This window comes from Mus musculus, chromosome 5 (assembly GCF_000001635.26).
Source record: "Mus musculus strain C57BL/6J chromosome 5, GRCm38.p6 C57BL/6J".
NCBI classification, from domain to species: Eukaryota; Metazoa; Chordata; class Mammalia; order Rodentia; family Muridae; genus Mus; species Mus musculus.
In genome coordinates, this window is record NC_000071.6 from 25,998,000 (window position 1) to 26,018,015 (window position 20,016).

At 44.1% G+C, this 20,016-nt stretch overlaps 1 protein-coding gene and 1 pseudogene across 2 annotated transcripts; one reads left to right on the forward strand and one right to left on the reverse strand.

Annotated features, from left to right (window-relative positions):
* Positions 1-1,019: 1,019 nt before the first annotated feature.
* Positions 1,020-8,437, reverse strand: Gm1979 (predicted gene 1979). 2 transcript variants are annotated; one of them, XM_030254002.1, is made up of 5 exons: positions 8,346-8,437; positions 5,438-5,597; positions 3,912-4,055; positions 3,093-3,276; positions 1,020-2,349 (listed from the first exon to the last, which is right to left on the reverse strand). In XM_030254002.1, exons 1-5 carry the CDS (start codon positions 8,416-8,418, stop codon positions 2,173-2,175), a joined length of 738 nt encoding a protein of 245 aa, XP_030109862.1. In that variant the 5' UTR covers positions 8,419-8,437; the 3' UTR covers positions 1,020-2,172. The 2 variants fall into 2 exon arrangements, with proteins under 2 accessions (XP_030109862.1, NP_001268448.1); NM_001281519.1 differs by lacking the exon at positions 8,346-8,437 and adding an exon at positions 6,590-6,728 and having other exon boundaries at positions 2,173-2,349.
* Positions 8,438-8,989: 552 nt separating this feature from the next.
* Gm5067 lies at positions 8,990-10,127 on the forward strand (annotated as a pseudogene).
* The last annotated feature ends 9,889 nt before the right edge of the window (positions 10,128-20,016 follow it).

Below are 20,016 nucleotides of genomic sequence, written 5' to 3' on the forward strand. Positions count from 1 at the left end.
GCCACTTGCACTTCCCCTTTACCTCTTAAAATAATAACACAAAAGACTTGTAATATGCCAGCCAAATTTATTAGGGGAAATCTACAAGCACAAAGTGCCCATGCAAGCAATACAAAACTCAACACATATAAATACAACCTGCACACTTAGATCAGGAAAATGTACCTACATTACTCTATTTCCCATTCATGAAATCCCCAGTTATTTATGGACACTAGGGCCCCATAGTCTAGCACCATCTTCCTATTCCTCCATCTTTTGTCCTCCATTCCCTCTCTCTTCTCCATCACACTTCCCCTCTCTAATATTTCAGCTCTGCATTTCTTCCCAATTGTCCAATAAGAGCCTCTAGCCTTATCTGACCAATTAAGATTTCACCTGACTGCACCTGTGTTTAGGGACTCTTGTGGGAGGAGAACACACAAACAGCAATCCACAACTTTCCCCCTACCCCATTTTGTCCAATTAAATGGCTCTGTACACAGACCTGCCAGTGGTAACATCAGAGCCCTGCATACATGCCTGGCAGCATAGGACAATGAGTATGCCCAGGTCAGGCACTGTACCTACACATCTCCTGAGATTTCTCCACTCAACTAGACTTGATCCTGGCCATCTAAAACAGCACATTCTCTGGAAGGACAAAAGTCAACTTCAGGAGGTGTGGGGATGCCTCACAGGTTAGAGCATCTGCTACTCTCTAGAAGACCCACATGGTGCCTAACAATCATCTCCAGGAACGGTTGTGGTTCCTTCTTCTGTCCTCTTAGGGAAATGTCCCTCGGGAGGAGCCACATACATTATTACATTCAGTAGGAAAGACACCCATTCACATAAATGTTAAACATAAGTCTAATCAGCAACAGCAAAAACACAGCAAGTTTATGGTCAAGGACAGCAGCATCTATCAAAGGCTATTTCCCAGCAAGCCATGGAAGGTCATTATATCTGCTATGTGGTTATCACTTGATGAAGACCAGCTTCGAGAATGCCTTAAAGAAACAAATGGACTACCGCTCTGTTGGCAAGTAGCAAAGCTTTACTGATTTCTACAGCTTAAAAACATGGGGTATGACTTTGCAAATTTTGCTCAAAAAATAACATTTTTACTTAGTTGCTTCTGGCAAACAATATTATCAATTTTGGAGTCATTTTCTCATAACAAGAATGAATTTCAGAAGAAGAAACTGTTATCTGAAGACCCAAGGACATCTTCCTCTCAGGGTAAATATTAACTCTTGACTAGGAAATGGAAAAACTCTGGCTCACAGAAAGTCATGTTTAGACATCCCTCCCTTTCAGGCGAATGACCCCTGAACTTTCTCCCAGTTAACGGCTCTGACCCTTTCAGGCCAGAACCAAAGGGAAGCCATTGTTCTCCTCAATCACTGATGCTCTATTGCAAGTAAACTGAGGCAGCTGGCTCTGGCCTTCCTGATTTATTTTATATTCCTTTCTGAGTGTTTTTATATCCGCAGCAGATCTAGAACAATGGCTGTATATTACTCAGTATCTGGTTCACGGGATCATGAATGAATGTGTGTTATAGAGTGCTATATGTTAGCAGTAATAGAATTCATGACACCATGGATGCAGTATGGCAGTGATTACATCATCATGTGTGTGTCCATGGGGTAAGTAAAATTATGGACACAAAAGATCATCACCTTGTATACCCCTAGGTGGCTAGGCTATGACTTTACTATATAGCCCTGGCTGCCTGGAACTTACAAAGATCCATCTCTGGATGTGAGTTCTAGGTCTACAGCGGGGGTTAGAACACCTGAATAAGGAAGATGGTCTCAAGACTCATTACTTGCAAATCAATTTTTCTGCATAAGAAATAGAATTTTTAAAAAATAGGTTTTAAAAGTTCAATTAATATAGAGATAAAGGGAAAAACAAACAATGAAATACAAGAACTAGAACATATAACTTCCAAATAACATAACAATAACTCAAAGAACAAAAATGAAAAATTCAACCAAAACTCTAAAGGAAAATTATTGTTCAGCAGCATTTTTCTGCACTTTTAGCAGCACAGCCCTCCAGCCTGCTGCTCCTCTTGGACACTTGGTAGCAGTGCAGCCGCCTCAGTTCTCCACCAAGAGTCGTTGTCTGAAGAGAAAAGGGAACAACGCCCTGAATCAGCCATGGCTTCCTCGGTAGGGCCTATTCCCACTCAGGACATGTGCTATAAGAAGATTCATCTGAGGAAGATTCATCCGAGGAAGATGGTGGGTGCTGAGGATGGTGCTCAGCAGGGGCCTCCTGGCATGGCAACTCATTCTGCAAGATGCTGTCTTCTTCAGCTGTGGCCAATCCCAGCTCTCTTGCAGCTTCTGAGACCTGGGAGAGGAAGGCAGTTACTAAGACACAGGAATGGTGGGGAAGGGCATGGCAGCTCTCAGGCTGCAGTCTCCCACTACCTCAACTTTACTTGACAGTCAACATTAATATTTTAACTGAAAGTACAGATTTGAAAACTGCAGACAGGCAAAGTATTCAAAAACAGTCACAAAACATGGACTGAAAAAGATCAACTCAGGCTTCTATCAGCTCCAAACAAGAACATGGCAAAGGAAGAGACCTCAGTGGATTACAGGAAGAAAGGAGAAGGCCACATGCCACCCAGATCAATGATAATGAGAAGCACTCATTTGACATTTGTACTTGGCTCTAATCCCTCCAAGGTGAATTGACCTAGAATGTCATATGACCTCTGCCTGTCTACTGTCTAAGGACCCAGGACTCACTTAACCTCCACATAGCATTCCACCTATCTTGAAGACATGCATGCAAGATTGTGACATGTTATTCACCTGTCACCCTGAGTGGAATGCAGACTAAAGCAGAGTTGAAAGTACACTTGCCAGTGGTAACAGTGTCTCAAAAGAGACTAATTCAGTGTCTCACAAGAGGCTAATTTCCCAGAATACTTGTGTGAAGACAGAGCAAAGAACAGCTACATTCCATGAGGAGGGTGGCTGCTTGCAAGTATGGACTAGAAAGTTGGCGGGGGGAAGCAAAGATAGATCTAATGTGTCAATGGTATCAGATAGTCATAGCCTGACTGAATTGTTTGTCCCTACCTGATGTTCTTGAGTCTCCAGGTTGCTGGTCTTCTCCTGTTCGTCTTTACCACTCAGGTTCAACTCCACCAAACGTTGTTGAATGATGGCCCAATCAGCATGTATTTCCTTGCTCTCCTGCTGCAATATCGCCAACTTCTTCTTTATAAGATTCTCCTCCAGCAGGATCCGGGTGTGCAGGTTACTGGAAACACACTCTGCATGGTAAGATCCTGCAGCCTCCTCCTCCCGTTTCTACTTACAGGTCCCATTAACCTGACCTGTACCCTGGTTCCCATGAAGACCTAATACAATCCACCTCAATACATCCATGACAGCTGTACAAATAGCAACCAGCCATTTCAAGGAAGAAGAAATTTTTGCTGCAGTCCAAACGCCAAAAAGGGTCCATGTTTCTCCAAAAGAAAGAGAGATCTCCATCTACCTATGACAGCCAATGCATTGGGGCAATCCCAATTAGTAGGCTGCAAATGCAATCAGGGAAGTCAGTAGAACCACAGGGAGGGCACTCTATCGTTGTGTTACACCCCACTTAGCTCTGTAAAACCTGCCTGTGCCCCAGAGGCCCAGTACATCATAGTAACCTTCTCATGATCGGAATTACTGGTCTTTCTAGAGGCTCCAGAGGATGCCTGGAGAACACTGGCAGTGGTAAGAGTCTCTTAGAGGCCTAGGAAAACTGAGTCCAAAAGATCCAAGGCAAACTGATGGCTGAAAAGCAGAAAGGATAGAAGGAGACCTGCAGACTCTCCAGACCAGAAACAAAGGAAAGTAGAAATGGCCATTTCACAAGTGTTGGCCTCCCTGACAAGAACTTACCGATAGAAATTTTTCTCCTTCTTGAGCTCCTGCTTGTTCTCTCGGGCCTCCATGTTCTTCATCTCTAATTCATGTAGATATGTCATGATCTCCTTCTCCTTTAATTTCAGTTCTTTATAATGTCGAGTTTGCCTGTGGTAGGGCCTGGCCCCAGGAAGACCGAACTCCATGAACTTAGGTTTTAAGTAACACATGAACTCAGGCTGGGTCCTGGACTACTGCAGCCATGGAAACCACACTCTGCATTCTAAATGCTGGGATTTTCTAATCCTTGGGAAACTGGCTATCCTAGCCCCAGAACACCAGAAGCTAGGCATCCAGATGGAGGGTGCCCTGGCTCTCTGCCTTACTCAGTAGGGCTGAAGGGCAGACTAAACAGTTATGTTCTCAGGAGCCTAGGCTACGGGTCTTTGCCCACCAGACACCTGTGATGGTATTCCCCCTGTTTTCATAAGAGGGATTCTAAATCCTGGATACCTAATACTGTAGAGACAGATATTACACATAATTCTGGAGATGAGGCCAGAAATCACCACAGATTTATAATCTGCTCAATAGATACAAATGTATGAACACTTGTGACCACATAGTCAAAGTGCAATGCTATTTAAAGTGGGGACTCCCAGACCTCAGGACCCACCTCACCTGGAAACTGTTAGGCAGGTAAATCCTCAGGCCAAAACACCTACCCCTAGATTCCAAATTGTGGAGAGAAATAAAAACATACAAAACATCTTCACAGGTCAGTACCTGTGCATGCACATAGACTCACAGACTTAGACCTATACACAAGATGGAGAATCAAAGAGTGAGAGAATGGGAGAGAGAGACAGAGAGAGACAGAGAGAGACAGAGAGAGACAGAGAGACAGAGAGACAGAGAGACACAGAGACAGAGAGACAGAGAGACAGAGAGACACAGAGACAGAGACAGAGAGACAGAGACAGAGAGACAGAAAGAGAGAGAGACAGAGAGAGACAGGTAGACAGATAGACAGACAGAGACAAAGGGAACACAATGACAGGTAGAATAATGTATGCAACATTACTGCCTCAGACTATAAGGCACACAGAGAAGGAGGGACAGGCATGAACTTCAGACATTCTAATCAAGCACTGAAAAGAACCATGTGGGCCAGGCCCCTCCAGCTGCTACCTGGAGGTGCCAGCACTGTCACCTGCGAGACAAGTAAAAACACAACTACAAACTCCCATCACCTAGAAACCTGCTGTCAAAGGCTTTCCAAATGAACCCTAGGAAATCATCACTGCTTCTATCCCTGAGTTCTTCACTCAGACTCCAAGTTCCTCTTTTCAAGTGGAGGGAGCAGAGGAGGATATTACCCTTCTCACTCCTGACAAATCTTCAGGTGCAGCCTCTCCTCTAATAAGTATTTAGGGGCATGAAGTGGGGCCCAGGTATGTTCTGGTGGCATAACTTCCTAGACCCCACACCTTTAAAAGCATAAGATGAGGGAGGCATTGCAGACCCCAGACTGACACCACAGGTTTTGGAGCAATGTATACCTCTTGTTCATGGATCCCTCGGTCACGTAGATCAGGCGATCTCTCAGCTCATTTGTCTCCTCGGTAGTGAGCTGGATCTTTTTGATCAGCTCCTTCTCTTCCTTCTCAAACTGCTTTTTGCTTGTGACAGGTACAGGGGATGTTTTCTGTCTGTGAGCCACTGTAGGTAGATGAATACCAGAATATTAGATGTGAGAATGCAAAGAGTGTAGACTGACCACAGAGAAGGAAAAATGCCTGTAACCTCGTGACACCACCAAGAGATTGGTGCCAGCATGAGATTTCTTCTCAGTGGATCTCAGTCCTACCATCACTCTAGAGAGATCAGGCGATGTAAGTAGGCAGATGTTTCCTCATTCTCCTTAAACATGCTTATGAGGACCAGAGAGATGTCTTCTCCAGGGTACAATTTGGCTTCAGAGCCCTGAGCCCTGTGGTTTCACAAGTCAGATGATAAATACACTATTCAAAAGTATTTGTGATCTTGGAGATGCTCCAATATCCTACCTGTTACTCTAAGCCAAGGAATTGGCTTAAAAAGTCATGCAGGGGGAGAACATAGTCAACACAATGATCAATTTCCCAACCCGTCCCGAAACACAAAACATCCCAGAAGTAGGGATAGAATTACCCTGTGGGTCTATCAACTGATAGTTCTTTGTTTACAGTGTAGAAATGCCTGCCCCCTACAATTGGTGATAAAGAAAGTTAAGGTAGGAACTGTCACAAACAGGAGGTCAGAGTAGTTCTGAGAACATGAGGTCTTGGTCTGGAGCACCATTCTCTCCCTGTCACTAATGTCAGATAACTACAGGAGCTAAAAGAAGCCATGGACTGAAGTGCAGGATTTCCCTCCCCAAAACTGGCATAGCTTAGACCCGCTGTCACTCGTGATGGTCTCATTCTGTCCCCATGTAACACCCACAATACCCAGTGCAAGTAAAGACTTGAAGTTCATAGCTTAACAGCTTTGACCTTGCCAACGCCTGCCTTAGGGGATGGAAAAGTGCTGTTCTGAAATCCTTGATGTTCAAGAATTGTGATAACCATGGAAATGTTTTCGCTACCCAGAGTCTCCAGTTCCACATTACTGGAAAGGCCAGCTCAGGCCACCCCTACCAGGAAGCTCAACATCCACTTCCCAGGACTTACTCCACATTCGCCAAGTCCACCTCCTTCGTCCTTCATTACTCTCAGGTGGAAGGTCAGCGTCCTTCCTCCCCTCTCTGGTCTCTCTCCCATCCACATTGGCTCTCTGAAAAAGTCTGCAGAGTCGGGCAAACAAGGCCATCACTGCAATGTCCAGCCTCTGACTGAGAAATCTCAGTGAGTTTGTTGTCACTACAACACTGGTGACATCACGAAGGTTGCTAAGAACTCTCCAGAAGACAATAGAATGTCCAAGAAGGGACTGCTGATGTCATGTACTACATACAGCCTTTGGTTTCCTGCTAATTTTTCCCTGTACTGATAGGAAACTGAGCTGCCCTTTCCTGGGGCATAGCCATTGAGCACATCCTCCTTCCAAAGCCAGGGTTTGCTCTAGGCTTGATTGGCAACACCTAAGTAATTCCTATGTATCTAACTGAGTGTTTCCTTTCCAAACCCTTCTCAGAAATATCTCATCCTACCTTAAATTTTCCTCAGTCAGCAGTAGGAGCAATTAAAATCTACTGAGAAATCATACCAGTTCAAATATGCAGCCAAAATCTACTCCTGTCTCATCATGTACAGGTGCATGAAATCTCATCCAGGCAGAGCCTGCAGGGCCGGGTGTAGTGTGGGTGTGTGTTAGGGGCCACACTCATGAAGCCTTGTGCTTAGCATTTGAAAGTTGCCCCAAGATCCCTTAGGAGGGAGACATGCAGTCATCATGCAGTCATCACGCAGTCATCATGCTTCTGACAACAGTCTAGAGATCTGTTGGCAGAGAATACTGAAATATTGGAGCCACCAATGAGTGGCCCTCAGATTGTGTGGGGGCTTTTCTCACTGCACCAAACTCACCAATCAGTATTGCTTATAGCCCTCTGTGTGGTAGACCATGAGATTTTTGTATGTAATAAATAATATATTCAACAGAGTTGCAGATGTGCAGGTAGAAAGTGTAGTCTAATACTGTAGACAGGTTAGTTGACAGAGCAAGGGCCTAGCATCTTGTATTTGGGTTCATGTTTGGATCCACAAACCACACAAAACCCAATCTCAGTCAAACATGAATGATTCATTAAATGCAGACCCTAAAGTTGATTGATCAGAACCATAGCTCAGGTTTTGGGGGTTGAGCCATAGCCTCAAAAATCTATCTTTGTTAACTTATAAAGACAAGAAAACCGAAAACCAAAACCCTAAAACCAAAATAAACAAACAAACAAAAACAAATGAAAAACACAATTAGTTCATTTAAAGTTAGGGAAATATCCAGTGGTCTGTTCTGATCAGGCCATTTTAGATAGAACTGCATACTGACCTTTAATTGGAGGGTCCCATGGATTGGTTTATGAACCATTGTAAGATTAACAAACCTCATACAGAACACAACAGGATGTGGACACCGTGACTTTGCTCTGAGTCAAGTTGTTTTTCTGTGTTGATGATTGGCTGTCATATGACAGCAGCTATCTGAATAGGGGGCAGACATAGAACACAATGGCTCTTGCTATATTGGGCGGTACGTGCCTTAGCATTAGATTATCCAGGTCTCTCACAATGACCAGTTCAGTTTTCACAGTACTTGGAGACCCCACTTGGAAGCCCAAATATAGGAAAGTGGAAGCAGAATTGTCTGAGCTCAAGGTTAACCTGGTCCACATGGGATATTTGAGACCCTGTTTCAGAAAACAACACTGAAACACACACTACATGCAAGGCCTCACTAGCCAATTCTGGTCTATTATAAAGAACTTACCATTCTCTCCCTTCCAGTCTTTCTTTCTGGGAAGATGGAGAAGTGAAAATGATCTTTCCATTCTAAGGACCATGTTCTCTTTTTCCCTCAGCCCACATTAAGAACAAATGAAAGTGAGTATCATCATCTGAACAACTGAGTAATATCCACTGCTGCTAGTGTGGTACTGTGCTGATGATAATCTTAGCTTCCTTTAGTGTTGCTGCCCCAGCAGGAAGTATTAAGTGCTGAGGCCAAAGCTCAGAGAACCTTTCAAGGGGCTAGACAGAAGCCATCAGAGACTCTCCACTTCCTTGTCCTGAGATGAAATCCAGGAACACAATGTGAACTTCGTGGCTAATTAACCATATATCATACTTCTACCTCCACCATTCTGTGTTCAGTACAGGAAAGTGTTCATGCACCTCCATGCCAGATTTATCTTGATATATGTCGCAGGGCGCAGACTTTTTAGAGAGTTGCGTGTAGTCAAGCAGTTGGTGCCCTCAGTAAGATGTCAAGACTATCAATAACAAGTGACCACACTGTATTTGTTTAAAAAGTTCATTAGCGAGATTACGGGTCCGGACGTCCGCACCTGGTTGCCTGTTTAGGGTGATGCTGTAGTGGCGATAAGTCCCGCCACTGTCCAGAAGTGAGGGATCCCAGCCACAGCAAGAGCCATGGAGGGCCAGCACGTGTAGGAGCTGCTGGCCAAGGTAGAGCAGGAGGAGGCAGAGAAGCTGCAGCGCATCATGGTGCACAAGGAGCTGGAGCTGGAGTTCGACCTGAGCAACCTGCTGGCTTTGGACCGCAACCCCCGACCGTGCTGTGCCAGCCCGGGCCGTCGCCAGAGGCGGAGCTGCGAGCGCTTGCGTGGGACAACACGCAGCTGCTCATCAACCAGCTGTGGCGGCTGCCGACCGAGCGCGTGGAGGAGGCGATGGTCGCGCGCTTGCTGGAGCCCGCCACTCGCCTGCCCCGCGAGAAGCCGCTGCCCCGACCAAGGCCGCTCACCTGCTGGCAGCAGTTCGCTAGCCTTAAGGGAATCAGTCCCAAGAAGAATACCAACCTCCTGTGGAACAAGGCGAGTGGCCAGTGGAGGCGCCATTGGGGCTACAAGCTCGCCTGGGATGACACTAAGGAATGGGTGATCGAGGTGCCTGGGAGCTCCAACCCCATGGAAGACCAGTTCGCCAAGAGGACTCAGGCCAAGAAAGAACGCGTGGCCAAGAATGAGCTGAACCGTCTGCGGAACCTGGCTCGCGTGCACAAGATGCAGATGCCCAGCTCAGCCGGCCTGCACCCTACTGGACACCAGAGTAAGGAGGAGCTGTGCCTTGCCATGCAAGTGGCCAAGGTTTCCACTGATTCGGTGGGATGCTTCCAGGAGTGCCTTCCCAAGGAGAAAGCTCCCCGGGGCTCCTGCAAGAAGAGGAAGTTTCAGCCCTTCTTTGGGGACTTTGCAGCCTAGATAAAAGAACCAGTTGGAGCTACTTTGAGTCATGAACAGCAAGAAACCTCGGCTGGACGTGACAAGGGCCACCAACAAGCAGATGAGGGAAGAGGACCAAGAGGAGGCTGCCAAGAGGAGGAAAATGAGCCAGAAAGGTAAGAGGAAAGGGGCCGGCAAGGACCTTCTGGCAAGAGAAAGGGCGGCCTGCCGGGTCAGGGAGAAAAGAGGAAAGGAGGGTTGGGAAGCAAAAAGCATTCCTGGCCTTCTGCTTTAGGTGGCAAGAAGAAAGGAGTGCTGCCCCAAGGTGGGAAGAGGAGGAAGTAGTGTTCTCCCCTCGGGACCTGTTCTGAAAAGCTGGGACTGTACTAAAAGTTATCTTGGGCTGTATAGGTGGCCGCTGCCCTCAATGACATTTGACATTAAAGGGACGGGTTTGCCTTCCCTCGAGTCAGTGCTGGACGAATTAATAGAGACACTGACTGGAAATTGGTGTATTTTGAGAATATGAGAATTATAGAAACGATATAGCCAGAACCAGGAATAAGTTAAGGACTGCCTTTTTTACTTTACTTTGGATACTGCGTTATAGTAGATTGGTTTCAACATTTTTGCATTATTTTTATAACAAAGCTTGTGTATTTATCAAAGCGGGGAGGGCGGGGGAAAATTATATCTACCTGTGATTTGCAAGTATTTTAAATGGATGCAGGTACCTGGTGTTGCTTTTAACTTTTACTGTCGGTAGAGGTTGTATGTGAAGCCAGTAACCTGGGCACCAATGTGGAGAGTGCTTGAGAAAAACAAGGTAGTTACAGTGGTTCTAAATAAGACCCCTTGTATTAGGAAAACTTTGACACTAAATATAATATTAAAAGTAGAGTGCTTTTTGATGTTGGTTCAGGTGGTACATTTGGCCAATGGATTGCTTTAAGTGATAAATTGGAACCACACTAAGTAATGTTAATTAACCTTGTTACTCCAGAAATAGTTGTCATTTTGTTTGTAACCGGTGGCTTTTGTTTAATTGGCTTGGGTTTTAGATATTGTCAAGTGCAGGGCTGGCATTCACTATGGAACCAAGGCTCCCCTGGAACTCAGGGCCAAGTGCTGAGATTATAATCGAGCAGCTACGCCCAGCAGCAGATTCCATGATTATTTCTGTCCTGGTAGTTTTTTCCTTGTTTCATTGTCTTATTTTGTTCTTAATAACCTTTTCTTTGCATAATTAAAAAAAAGTTCATTAGCTGAAAATTGAGCATAAGTGAGGAGTGGGACACCAGCACTGTGTCCTGGCGTTTTTGTGCCTAGACACGGCTCAAAGGGAAGGTGTGAGGACAACTTGGGTTCATCTGCATGGACAGAGTAAGGTGAAATAGCACTGACCAGGCTGAGCAATACTTCTGAGGCCCCTTATTACAGGTAACAAACACATTCTCTGTCCTCCTTCCAAAGAGCTTCTGTTGAGACCATGGATCTTGTAAGGTAAGGCTATAGTAAGGTCACGCAGACTTCTTTCCTAGTGATACAAAGTTCTCTCTGATAAGGCTTACCCCATACCATATCTGTAGCAAGTTTGTTACAAGCCAGCAGTCTATTTCATGCTGTTCCTGTAATATGTTTCCCAATCATGGATGTAAAATCTTTCAAGGAGCTAGACAGAAGCCATCAGAGGCTCTCCACTTCCTTGTCCTGAGATGAAATCCAGGAACACAATGTGAACTTGGTGGCCAACTAACCATGCATCATACTTCTACCTCCACCATTCTGTGTTCAGTACAGGAAAGTGTTCATGTACCTCCATGCCAGATTTATCTTGATATATGTTCCAGACTGGGACCCTATAGGTGGAACAACAATATTAACTAACCAATATCCCCACTCAGAACTTGTGTCTCTAGCTGCATATGTATCAGAAGCTGGCCAGGTTGGCCATCATTGGAAAGAGAGGCACATTGGTCTTGCAAACTTTATATGCCTCAGTACAGGGGAACACCAGGACCAAGAAGTGAGAGTGTGTGGGGAGGAGGGAAGTGGGAAGAAGGGTATGGGGGACTCTTGGGATGCTCCAACTCCATAGCTGTTCAGGACCATCACCTCATTACATTCCTACCCTGTTGAAAAATATCTTAATAAAAACTCCTTCAAAACTCTGCCAAATTAAAGCACATCTGAGCATTAGACTTTGGCAGAGTTTTGAACACTCAATACCCATTGCAAATTCTTTCTATCTTAACTCCCTCTGCACAGCCTCCTTCTGACTCTTAAAGGGGTTGGGGTAGGCAGAGACACCTTCCATTACCTTGCCTCCCTCCGGAGCACAGCCCTGGCCTATGTAGCAAGCACAATGGCACGTGTTTTCTTGCCTTTGCTACCTCTTGTCCATTCCCAATCCTAATGTTGTAAGACTTGGTCCAGATCTCCCAATCCAGATCTCTGGCCAACAGGAGAGTAGTTGACCAATGGCTCTTTCCACTGAGTGGCTCACTAGTTCTGAAAATAAAAGTGGCTAGCCTTCTCCATGTCCTGCACACTAAAGAGGTGCACAAGCCACAGCCCAGAACACTGCTCTAATGCCTCTCATCTCATGGTAGACAGGCTGAATACTTTGGTGTGTATTCCTAACTTTGACCTAAAAAAAGTCTTCATATTGACCTCTGTGAGCCACATGATTGGACAGTGACTTAATTAGTATTCACATATGGGTGAAAATGTCCTTATGTTTTTTACAAGTCTATACTTGTGATGGTTTGTATATGCTTGGCCCAGGGAATGACACTATTAGAAGGTGTCAGAGTAGGTGTGGCCTTGTTGGAGTAGGTCTGTCATTATGAGCTTGGGCTTTAAGACCCTCATCCTAGCTGCCTGGAAGCCAGTATTCTGCTAGCAGTATTAAGATGAAGTTGTAGAACTCTCCGGTCCTCCTGCACCATGCCTGCCTGGATGGCACCATGCTCCCACCTTAATCATAATGGACTAATTTGAATCTGAAAGCCAGCCCCAATTAAATATTGTTCTTATAAGAGTTGCCTCAGTCATGGTGTCTCTTCCTAGCAGATAAAATCCTACCTAAGACAATAATTAATAGAACGAGTTTCTATTTGAAATAAAGACATCCTTTCTATATTGACTTGTACAAAAGCCAGAAAGATCCATGGACTTTTTGTTGTTGTTGTTATACTAACAAATCTCTTTATTGACATGTGTTCTAGAATGCACCCCTCACATAGCATCCTCATAGATTACATCATTTTATTAACAGTGCTGTGTATTAATTTTCTCATTGCATTCTCTGTCCTCATTTCCTTATATATTTCCCTGCACAGTTTAGTTTAAATGTTTACCATTTGTCTTCTTAGTAGAATATTGATGGAAAAAGAAATTGTGTCACCAAGTATAAATACCTCAACCTCTATTTCTGCTTCATGTGCTTCTATTCATTAAAAAGGGATGTGTGTGTATGTGTCTGTATGTGTGTATGTGTATGTGTGTGTATTTGTGTTTGTATGTGTTCTGTGTGCATGTGTGTGTGATTGTGTGGATATACAGATACACGCACAAATGTGTTCGCTAATAGGATTATTTCATGGCTGCTATTCTATATTCCAAGCATCTAGCAAGGAATATTATTATGCTAATGATTATGCCCTCTTGCTCAGGAGTCCACAGTCTTCCTATGTATAGAGGCATACACAGGTATTTATCCTGATCTGCACACATGTGCCTGTCTTCCTGATCTGAACTAATGTGCCTGTCTTTATTTCCTGATTATATAACTTGAATTTTATATGGCCTGGTGAAAGAAAATACAAATTCTCACCTATATTAACAAAATCATAAATAAAATGTCTCAATCCATGTGTGTCTTTAACTGTTCTTTTACAAGATACTTCAGTCAAATTCCGCAACTCACTTTGCCTCAATCCACTTTTCTTTTTCTTTTAAATTAGGAATTTTCTTCATTTACATTTCCAATGGTATCCCAAGAGTCCCCCATACCCTTCTTCCCACTCCCCTCACCCCACACACTCCCACTTCATGGTCCTGGTGTTCCCCTGTACTGAGACATATAAAGTTTGCAAGAACAATGTGCCTCTCTTTCCAATGATGGCCGACCTGGCCAGTTTCTGATACAGATGCAGCTAGAGACACAAGTTCTGGGGACAGGGGGGTACTGGTTAGTTAACATTGTTGTTCCACCTATAGGGTTGCAGACCCCCTTTAGCTCCTTGGGTACTTTATCTAGCTCCTCCATTGGGGGCCGTGTGATCCATCCAATAACTGATTGTGAGCATTCACTTCTGTGTTTGTTGGGCCCCTGCATAGTCTCACAAGAGACAGCTACATGAGGGTCCTTTCAGCAAAATCTTGCTAGTGTATGCAATGGTGTCAGCATTTGGAGGCTGATTATGGCATGGATCCACAGGTATGGCAGTCTCTAGATGGTCCATCCTTTCATCTAAGCTCCAAACCTTGTCTCTGTAACTCCTTCTAAGGGTGTTTTGTTCCCAATTCTAAGAAGGAGCAAAGTGTCCACAGTTTGGTCTTTGTTCTTCGTGAGTTTCATGTGTTTTGCAAATTGTATCTTGTATCTTGGGTGTTCTAAGTTTCTGGGCTAATATCCACTTATCAGTGAGTACATATTGTGTGAATTCTTTTGTGCTTGGGTTACCTCACTCAAGATGGTGCCCTCCAGGTCCATCCATTTGCCAGGGAATTTCATAAATTCATTCTTTTTAATAGCTGAGTAATACTCCATTGTGTAAATGTGCCTCATCTTCTGTATCCGTTCCTCAGTTGAGGGACATTTGGGTTCTTTCCAACTTCTGGCTATTATAAATAAGGCTGCTATGAACATAGTGGAGCATGTGTCCTTGCTACCAGTTGGAACATCTTCTGGATATATACCCATGAGAGGTATTGCAGGATCCTCTGTCCAGTTTTCTGAGGAACCACCAGACTGATTTTCAGAGAGGACCCATGGCTCCAGCTGCATATGTTGCAAAGGATGTCCTTATCTGGCATCAATGAGAGGGGATGCCCTTGGTCCTGTGAAGGCTAGATGCTCCAGTGTAGGGGAATGCTAGGACGGTGAGGTGGGAGTGTGAGGGTGTGTGGGGAAGTACCCTCATAGAAGCAGGGGTAAGATGGATGGGATAGGGGGTTTGGGGAAGGTGAACTGGGAAAGGGATAACAGTTGAAATGTAAATGAACGCAAAACCCAGTAAAAACGAAATTATTAAAAAAAAAAAAAAAAAAGAATGGCTGGCAACATGCTTCCAAGTCTAGAAATGCTTTGCAGTCTGGAAGAGAAAATAAGACACTGTGCTTCATACTGAACATTTAGGACAGCTTAGTCTGGTAAGGACTGACATGAAATATTATTTCATATCACAAGTGCCAGTAGAAAAATCCAGGATAATGTATCCATCTGGTAGCATTTACCAAACAAACCACACAATGTTGTGAGGACCCATACTTGAGTAGGCTTTGCAAAACCCAGGCCCCTTCCAGTTCTAAGATGGAAAATGAGAACCAACCACTATAGTAGTATCTTGGCAGTGTGGGTTAAATCAAGTTTCACCTACTTCCCACTGTGTTGCGGATGACCCTTTCTCTGGCAGAATCAGTTCATAAAACCCAGAGGACCTGTGCCAGTGTATAATCAAAACCTCTACCCGGCCTGTGTAGGTGCTGATCTTTTAAAAGTCCTAGCTTGCCAGCAACTCTTTGTGGAAGCACATGGTTAACTCTTTCACATATTAACTCTGATTGATCCCCACACAGAGTCAGTTCCTTTCAGTAAATACCCAACCAGTCACCTGGAACAAGTACTTCCACAATATACTCTTAGATCTGCTATGTCAAAAGGGGAGCTTCAAATGTCCTTCCTAATTAGCAACAACAAAACACAGCAAGTGTATGGTCAAGGACAACCGCATCTATCAAAGCTATTTCCCAGAGTGACTTTGAAGGTTATCATATCTGGTGTGTGGTTATCACTGATGCTGTATTGCAAGCAAAACTGAGGCACATGACTCTGGCCTTCCTGATTTATTTTATATACTTTTGTGATTGTTTTTATTTCCTCAGCAGCTGTAGAGCAATGACTGTATATTACTCAGTGTTTGGCTACAGAGTCATGAATGGATGTGTGTTACAGAGTACTATATGTTAGGAGTATGAGAATTCATGACAGCATGGATACAGTATGGTGGTGAATACATCTTAGTGTGTACATGGGGTAAGCCACATGATTCACACACAACAGATCATCGCCTCGTGTATCCCTAGGTGGCTATGTCTTCACACATATACAGAAAAGGATAGCTGGGTCTGGGTTTAGTCAGAGAAGATGCAACTGACCCTAAAGAGACCGAGGTCTCTGGAAGTTCAGAGGTCTGGTGGGGTGGGTTTGGGGATCCTCATGGACAGAGGAGGGGCATGGAATGAGTAATGGGATGTGGAAGAGACAGAGGGCAGATCTGGAGTTAAAAAAAACATAAGTAAAACAAAAGCATAAAAGTGTTATTTTTCTTGTGTTTCAGCCTTGCTTTTCTTTCTAAGCAGAGTAAGTTTGTCACCTTTCTGGATTGATAGAATTAATAAGAGCTAGAAAATTGAAAGCAAAGATGGCTATTATACCAGCATGGGTTCAGAACGTCACCAAATCAAGGACAGGGTGAGGGAGTGGGCCATGGAGCCAGCTGAGAGCCACAGCCTCATGACTGGAGGCCTGAGCATGCCAGTCTTCCCTGGGCCTCACTCAGTCCTCACTCACCTCACAAGATGAGGACTTGCTCTGGCTTGTGGAGAGTAGAGCATTGATCACTGTGACCACTAGGAGGTGCAGTGATGAGGTGTCAGGACTAATTCAATGATGTGGGCAGATGGTCTGTTACCCTGCAAGTTGGGTGTGGTATCAGAGAAGGAAGAGTGGCTGAGCATAATCAGGAATGACATTTCCTCAGAGCCAAGCTCTAAGTACAGCCTTGGGCAAGTGGGCCCATCATACTGAGCTTTGGCTTCCTTATCTGTCATTGATGATAAGAATCCAGACCTCACATTGATGTTGCTTAAGTGAGATGCTGAGACAGCTGCCTAGCTATTGAAAAGAGATCAATATTATTGCTTATTACAGTGTAGACCCAGGGCCTTCACTGGGTAATAACAAAAATAACGATTGTGTTAGCAGCAATAATAGTAAACAAAGGAATCGTTGTTAGGTTTTTCCCATCCTTTCTTTCAGTCAGGTCCAAGTTTAGGAGTGCAGAGGACTGGGCCTGGAGACTGCTGTAGCTGGTTCAGATTCACAGTTGCTTAGCTGGCCCCTCTGGAGAAACAGTGAAAGCCACTTTTGGCTACTTAGGTCCAAGGCATGCATAGGTAGGATAGCCTCTACTAGTCACATGCATGGTGGTGGCTGTCTTGGGTTGAATCATTGTCCCTTGCTCTGCAGCTCAAGGCTTTTCTTAGGATTAAATCAGGGAGAACTTAGGGGGATTTGACCAAGAAGAGACTTTTATGAGATGTGCAGCAAATCCCCACTGTGACAGGCGGCTTTGTTATGAATACCTTCCTTATAAACAGTCCTGGAAATGCCCGGGTCACTTCTCCTTCCACAGTAGGCCACACAGCATGGTAATTCACTTTATGTTGCCTTCCCTTCTGGAGTTAAAATTCCATGTAAAGAATAAAGTAGATCCTATGACATCTGTACTCTTAAAATTGATCTGTGTGGACTGGGGATTTGTTTTGTTATTTTTTTGAATTTTTTTGGTTTCTGAGCCTGTTTTGTTTGCAAGAGGAGTATGTATTCTACAGGACTGTGACTAGCTATTCTGAATTTGGGTGATGGGAAGCATGTTCCAATATTCCATTCTTTCAGTAAGTAAACATTTTTATAACACAAATTAAAATACTATGTACAAATTACTGAAGCTGACAGAAAAGTCTCTTACATGTAGAAATATGGATAAGAGTAGACACAGCAGGGGATAATAGGTGTGTATGCTGAGTGCTTACAGCAGCTGGCCTGCTCTAGGCCACCCAATACTCTTCCAGATTCCCCCATCACACCCTTCACTCCAACACCTACCCTGTGCTTATGTTAAGACTCCCACTTTCCAACAAACTTATCAGACAGGGCTTTTACACAGTTTGGGGAGGGCTTGGATTACAGACAAAAGAAACAGAGCATGGGGGATCTTTATTTTTTTCTTCAAGTTGGACAGATTGCTACTATGCTTAGAACAAAAGGAAATACATGAATGTCGCTTGTAGAAAAAAAAAGTTAAAAAAAAACCCAAAACCAAAAAAAAAAAAAAAACATAAAAACAAAATCCAATCCATGCTAAAGTGGTTAGGGACAGGCAAGATGATCTCATTAACCTTGAGTGGCCAGCCCCATGCAGCACTCTTGCCCTGTTTCCCATGGTTAGCTGCTGCCAGGCTGTTCATACTTCCAATGCCATCCACCACCTGTGGCTAGCCTACAGTGAGCTGACTGCCACTTGCACTTCCCCTTTACCTCTTAAAATAATAACACAAAAGACTTGTAATATGCCAGCCAAATTTATTAGGGGAAATCTACAAGCACAAAGTGCCCATGCAAGCAATACAAAACTCAACACATATAAATACAACCTGCACACTTAGATCAGGAAAATGTACCTACATTACTCTATTTCCCATTTATGAAATCCCCAGTTATTTATGGACACTAGGGCCCCGTAGTCTAGCACCATCTTCCCATTCCTCTATCTTTTGTCCTCCGTTCCCTCTCTCTTCTCCATCACACTTCCCCTCTCTAATATTTCAGCTCTGCATTTCTTCCCAATTGTCCAATAAGAGCCTCTAGCCTTATCTGACCAATTAAGATTTCACCTGACTGCACCTTTGTTTAGGGACTCTTGAGGGAGCAGAAAACACAAACAGCAATCCACAACTTTCCCACTACCCCATTTTGTCCAATTAAATGGCTCTGAACACAGTCCTGCCAGTGGTAACATCAGAGCCCTGCTTACATGAATGAGTATGCATAGGTCAGGCACTGTACCTACACATCTCCTGAGATTTCTCCACTCAACTGGACTTGATCCTGGCCATCTAAAACAGCACATTCTCTGGAAGGACAAAAGCCAACTGCAGGAGGTGTGGGGATGACTCACAGGTTAGAGCATCTGCTACTCTCTAGAAGACCCACATGGTGCCTAACAACCATCTCCAGGAATGGTTGTGGTTCCTTCTTCTGTCCTCTGAGGGAAATGTCCCTCAGGAGGAGCCACATACTGTATTACATTCAGTCGGAAAGACACCCATTCACATAAATGTTAAACATAAGTGTAATCAGCAACAGCAAAAACACAGCAAGGACAAGCAGCATCTATCAAAAGCTATTTCCCAGCAAGCCATGGAAGGTCATTATATATGCTATGTGGTTAACACTTGAGGAAGACCAGGTTTGGGAACGACTTAAAGAAACAGACGGACTACCGCTCTGGTGGCAAGTAGCAAAGCTTTACTGATTTCTACAGCTTAAAAACATGGGGTATGACTTTACAAATTTTGCTCAAAAAATAACATTTTTACTTAGTTGCACCTGGCAGACAATATTATCATTTTTGGAGTCATTTTCTCATAACAAGAACAAACTTCAGAAGAAGAAACTGTTATCTGAAGACCCAAGGACATCTTCCTATCAGGGTAAATATTAACTCTTGACTAGGAACAAGGAAAAACTCTGGCTCACAGAAAGTCATGTTTAGACATCCCTCCCTTTCAGGAGGAACGACCCATGACCTTTCTCCCAGTTAACGGCTCTGACCCTTTCAGGCCAGAACCAAAGGGAAGCCATTGCTCTCCTCAATCACTGTTGCTCTATTGCAAGTAAACTGAGGCAGATGGCTCTGGCCTTCCTGATTTATTTTATATTCCTTTCTGAATGTTTTTATATCCGCAGAAGCTCCTGAAAAATGGCTGTATATTACTCAGTATCTGGTTCACAGGATCATGAATGAATGTGTGTTATAGAGTGCTATATGTTAGGAGTAAGAGAATTCATGACACCATGGATGCAGTATGGCAGTGATTACATCATCAAGTGTTTATCCATGGGGTAAGTATAATTATTGACACAAAAGTTCATCACCTTGTATACCCCTAGGTGCCTAGGGTATAATTTTGCCATATAGCCCTGGCTGCCTGGAACTTACAAAGATCCATCTCTGGATGTGTGTT

Excerpts from the sequence above, each read along its gene's own strand:
- Gm1979 (NM_001281519.1), bottom strand. The coding sequence starts at position 6,728 with ATGGCCTTGTTTGCCCGACTCTGCAGACTTTTTCAGAGAGCCAATGTG. Across the intron at positions 5,598-6,589 it reads GTGGACTTGGCGAATGTGGA|TGGCTCACAGACAGAAAACA; the intron begins GTAAGTCCTGGG and ends ATCTACCTACAG. Across the intron at positions 3,277-3,911 it reads AAGGAGAAAAATTTCTATCG|TAACCTGCACACCCGGATCC; the intron begins GTAAGTTCTTGT and ends GTGTGTTTCCAG.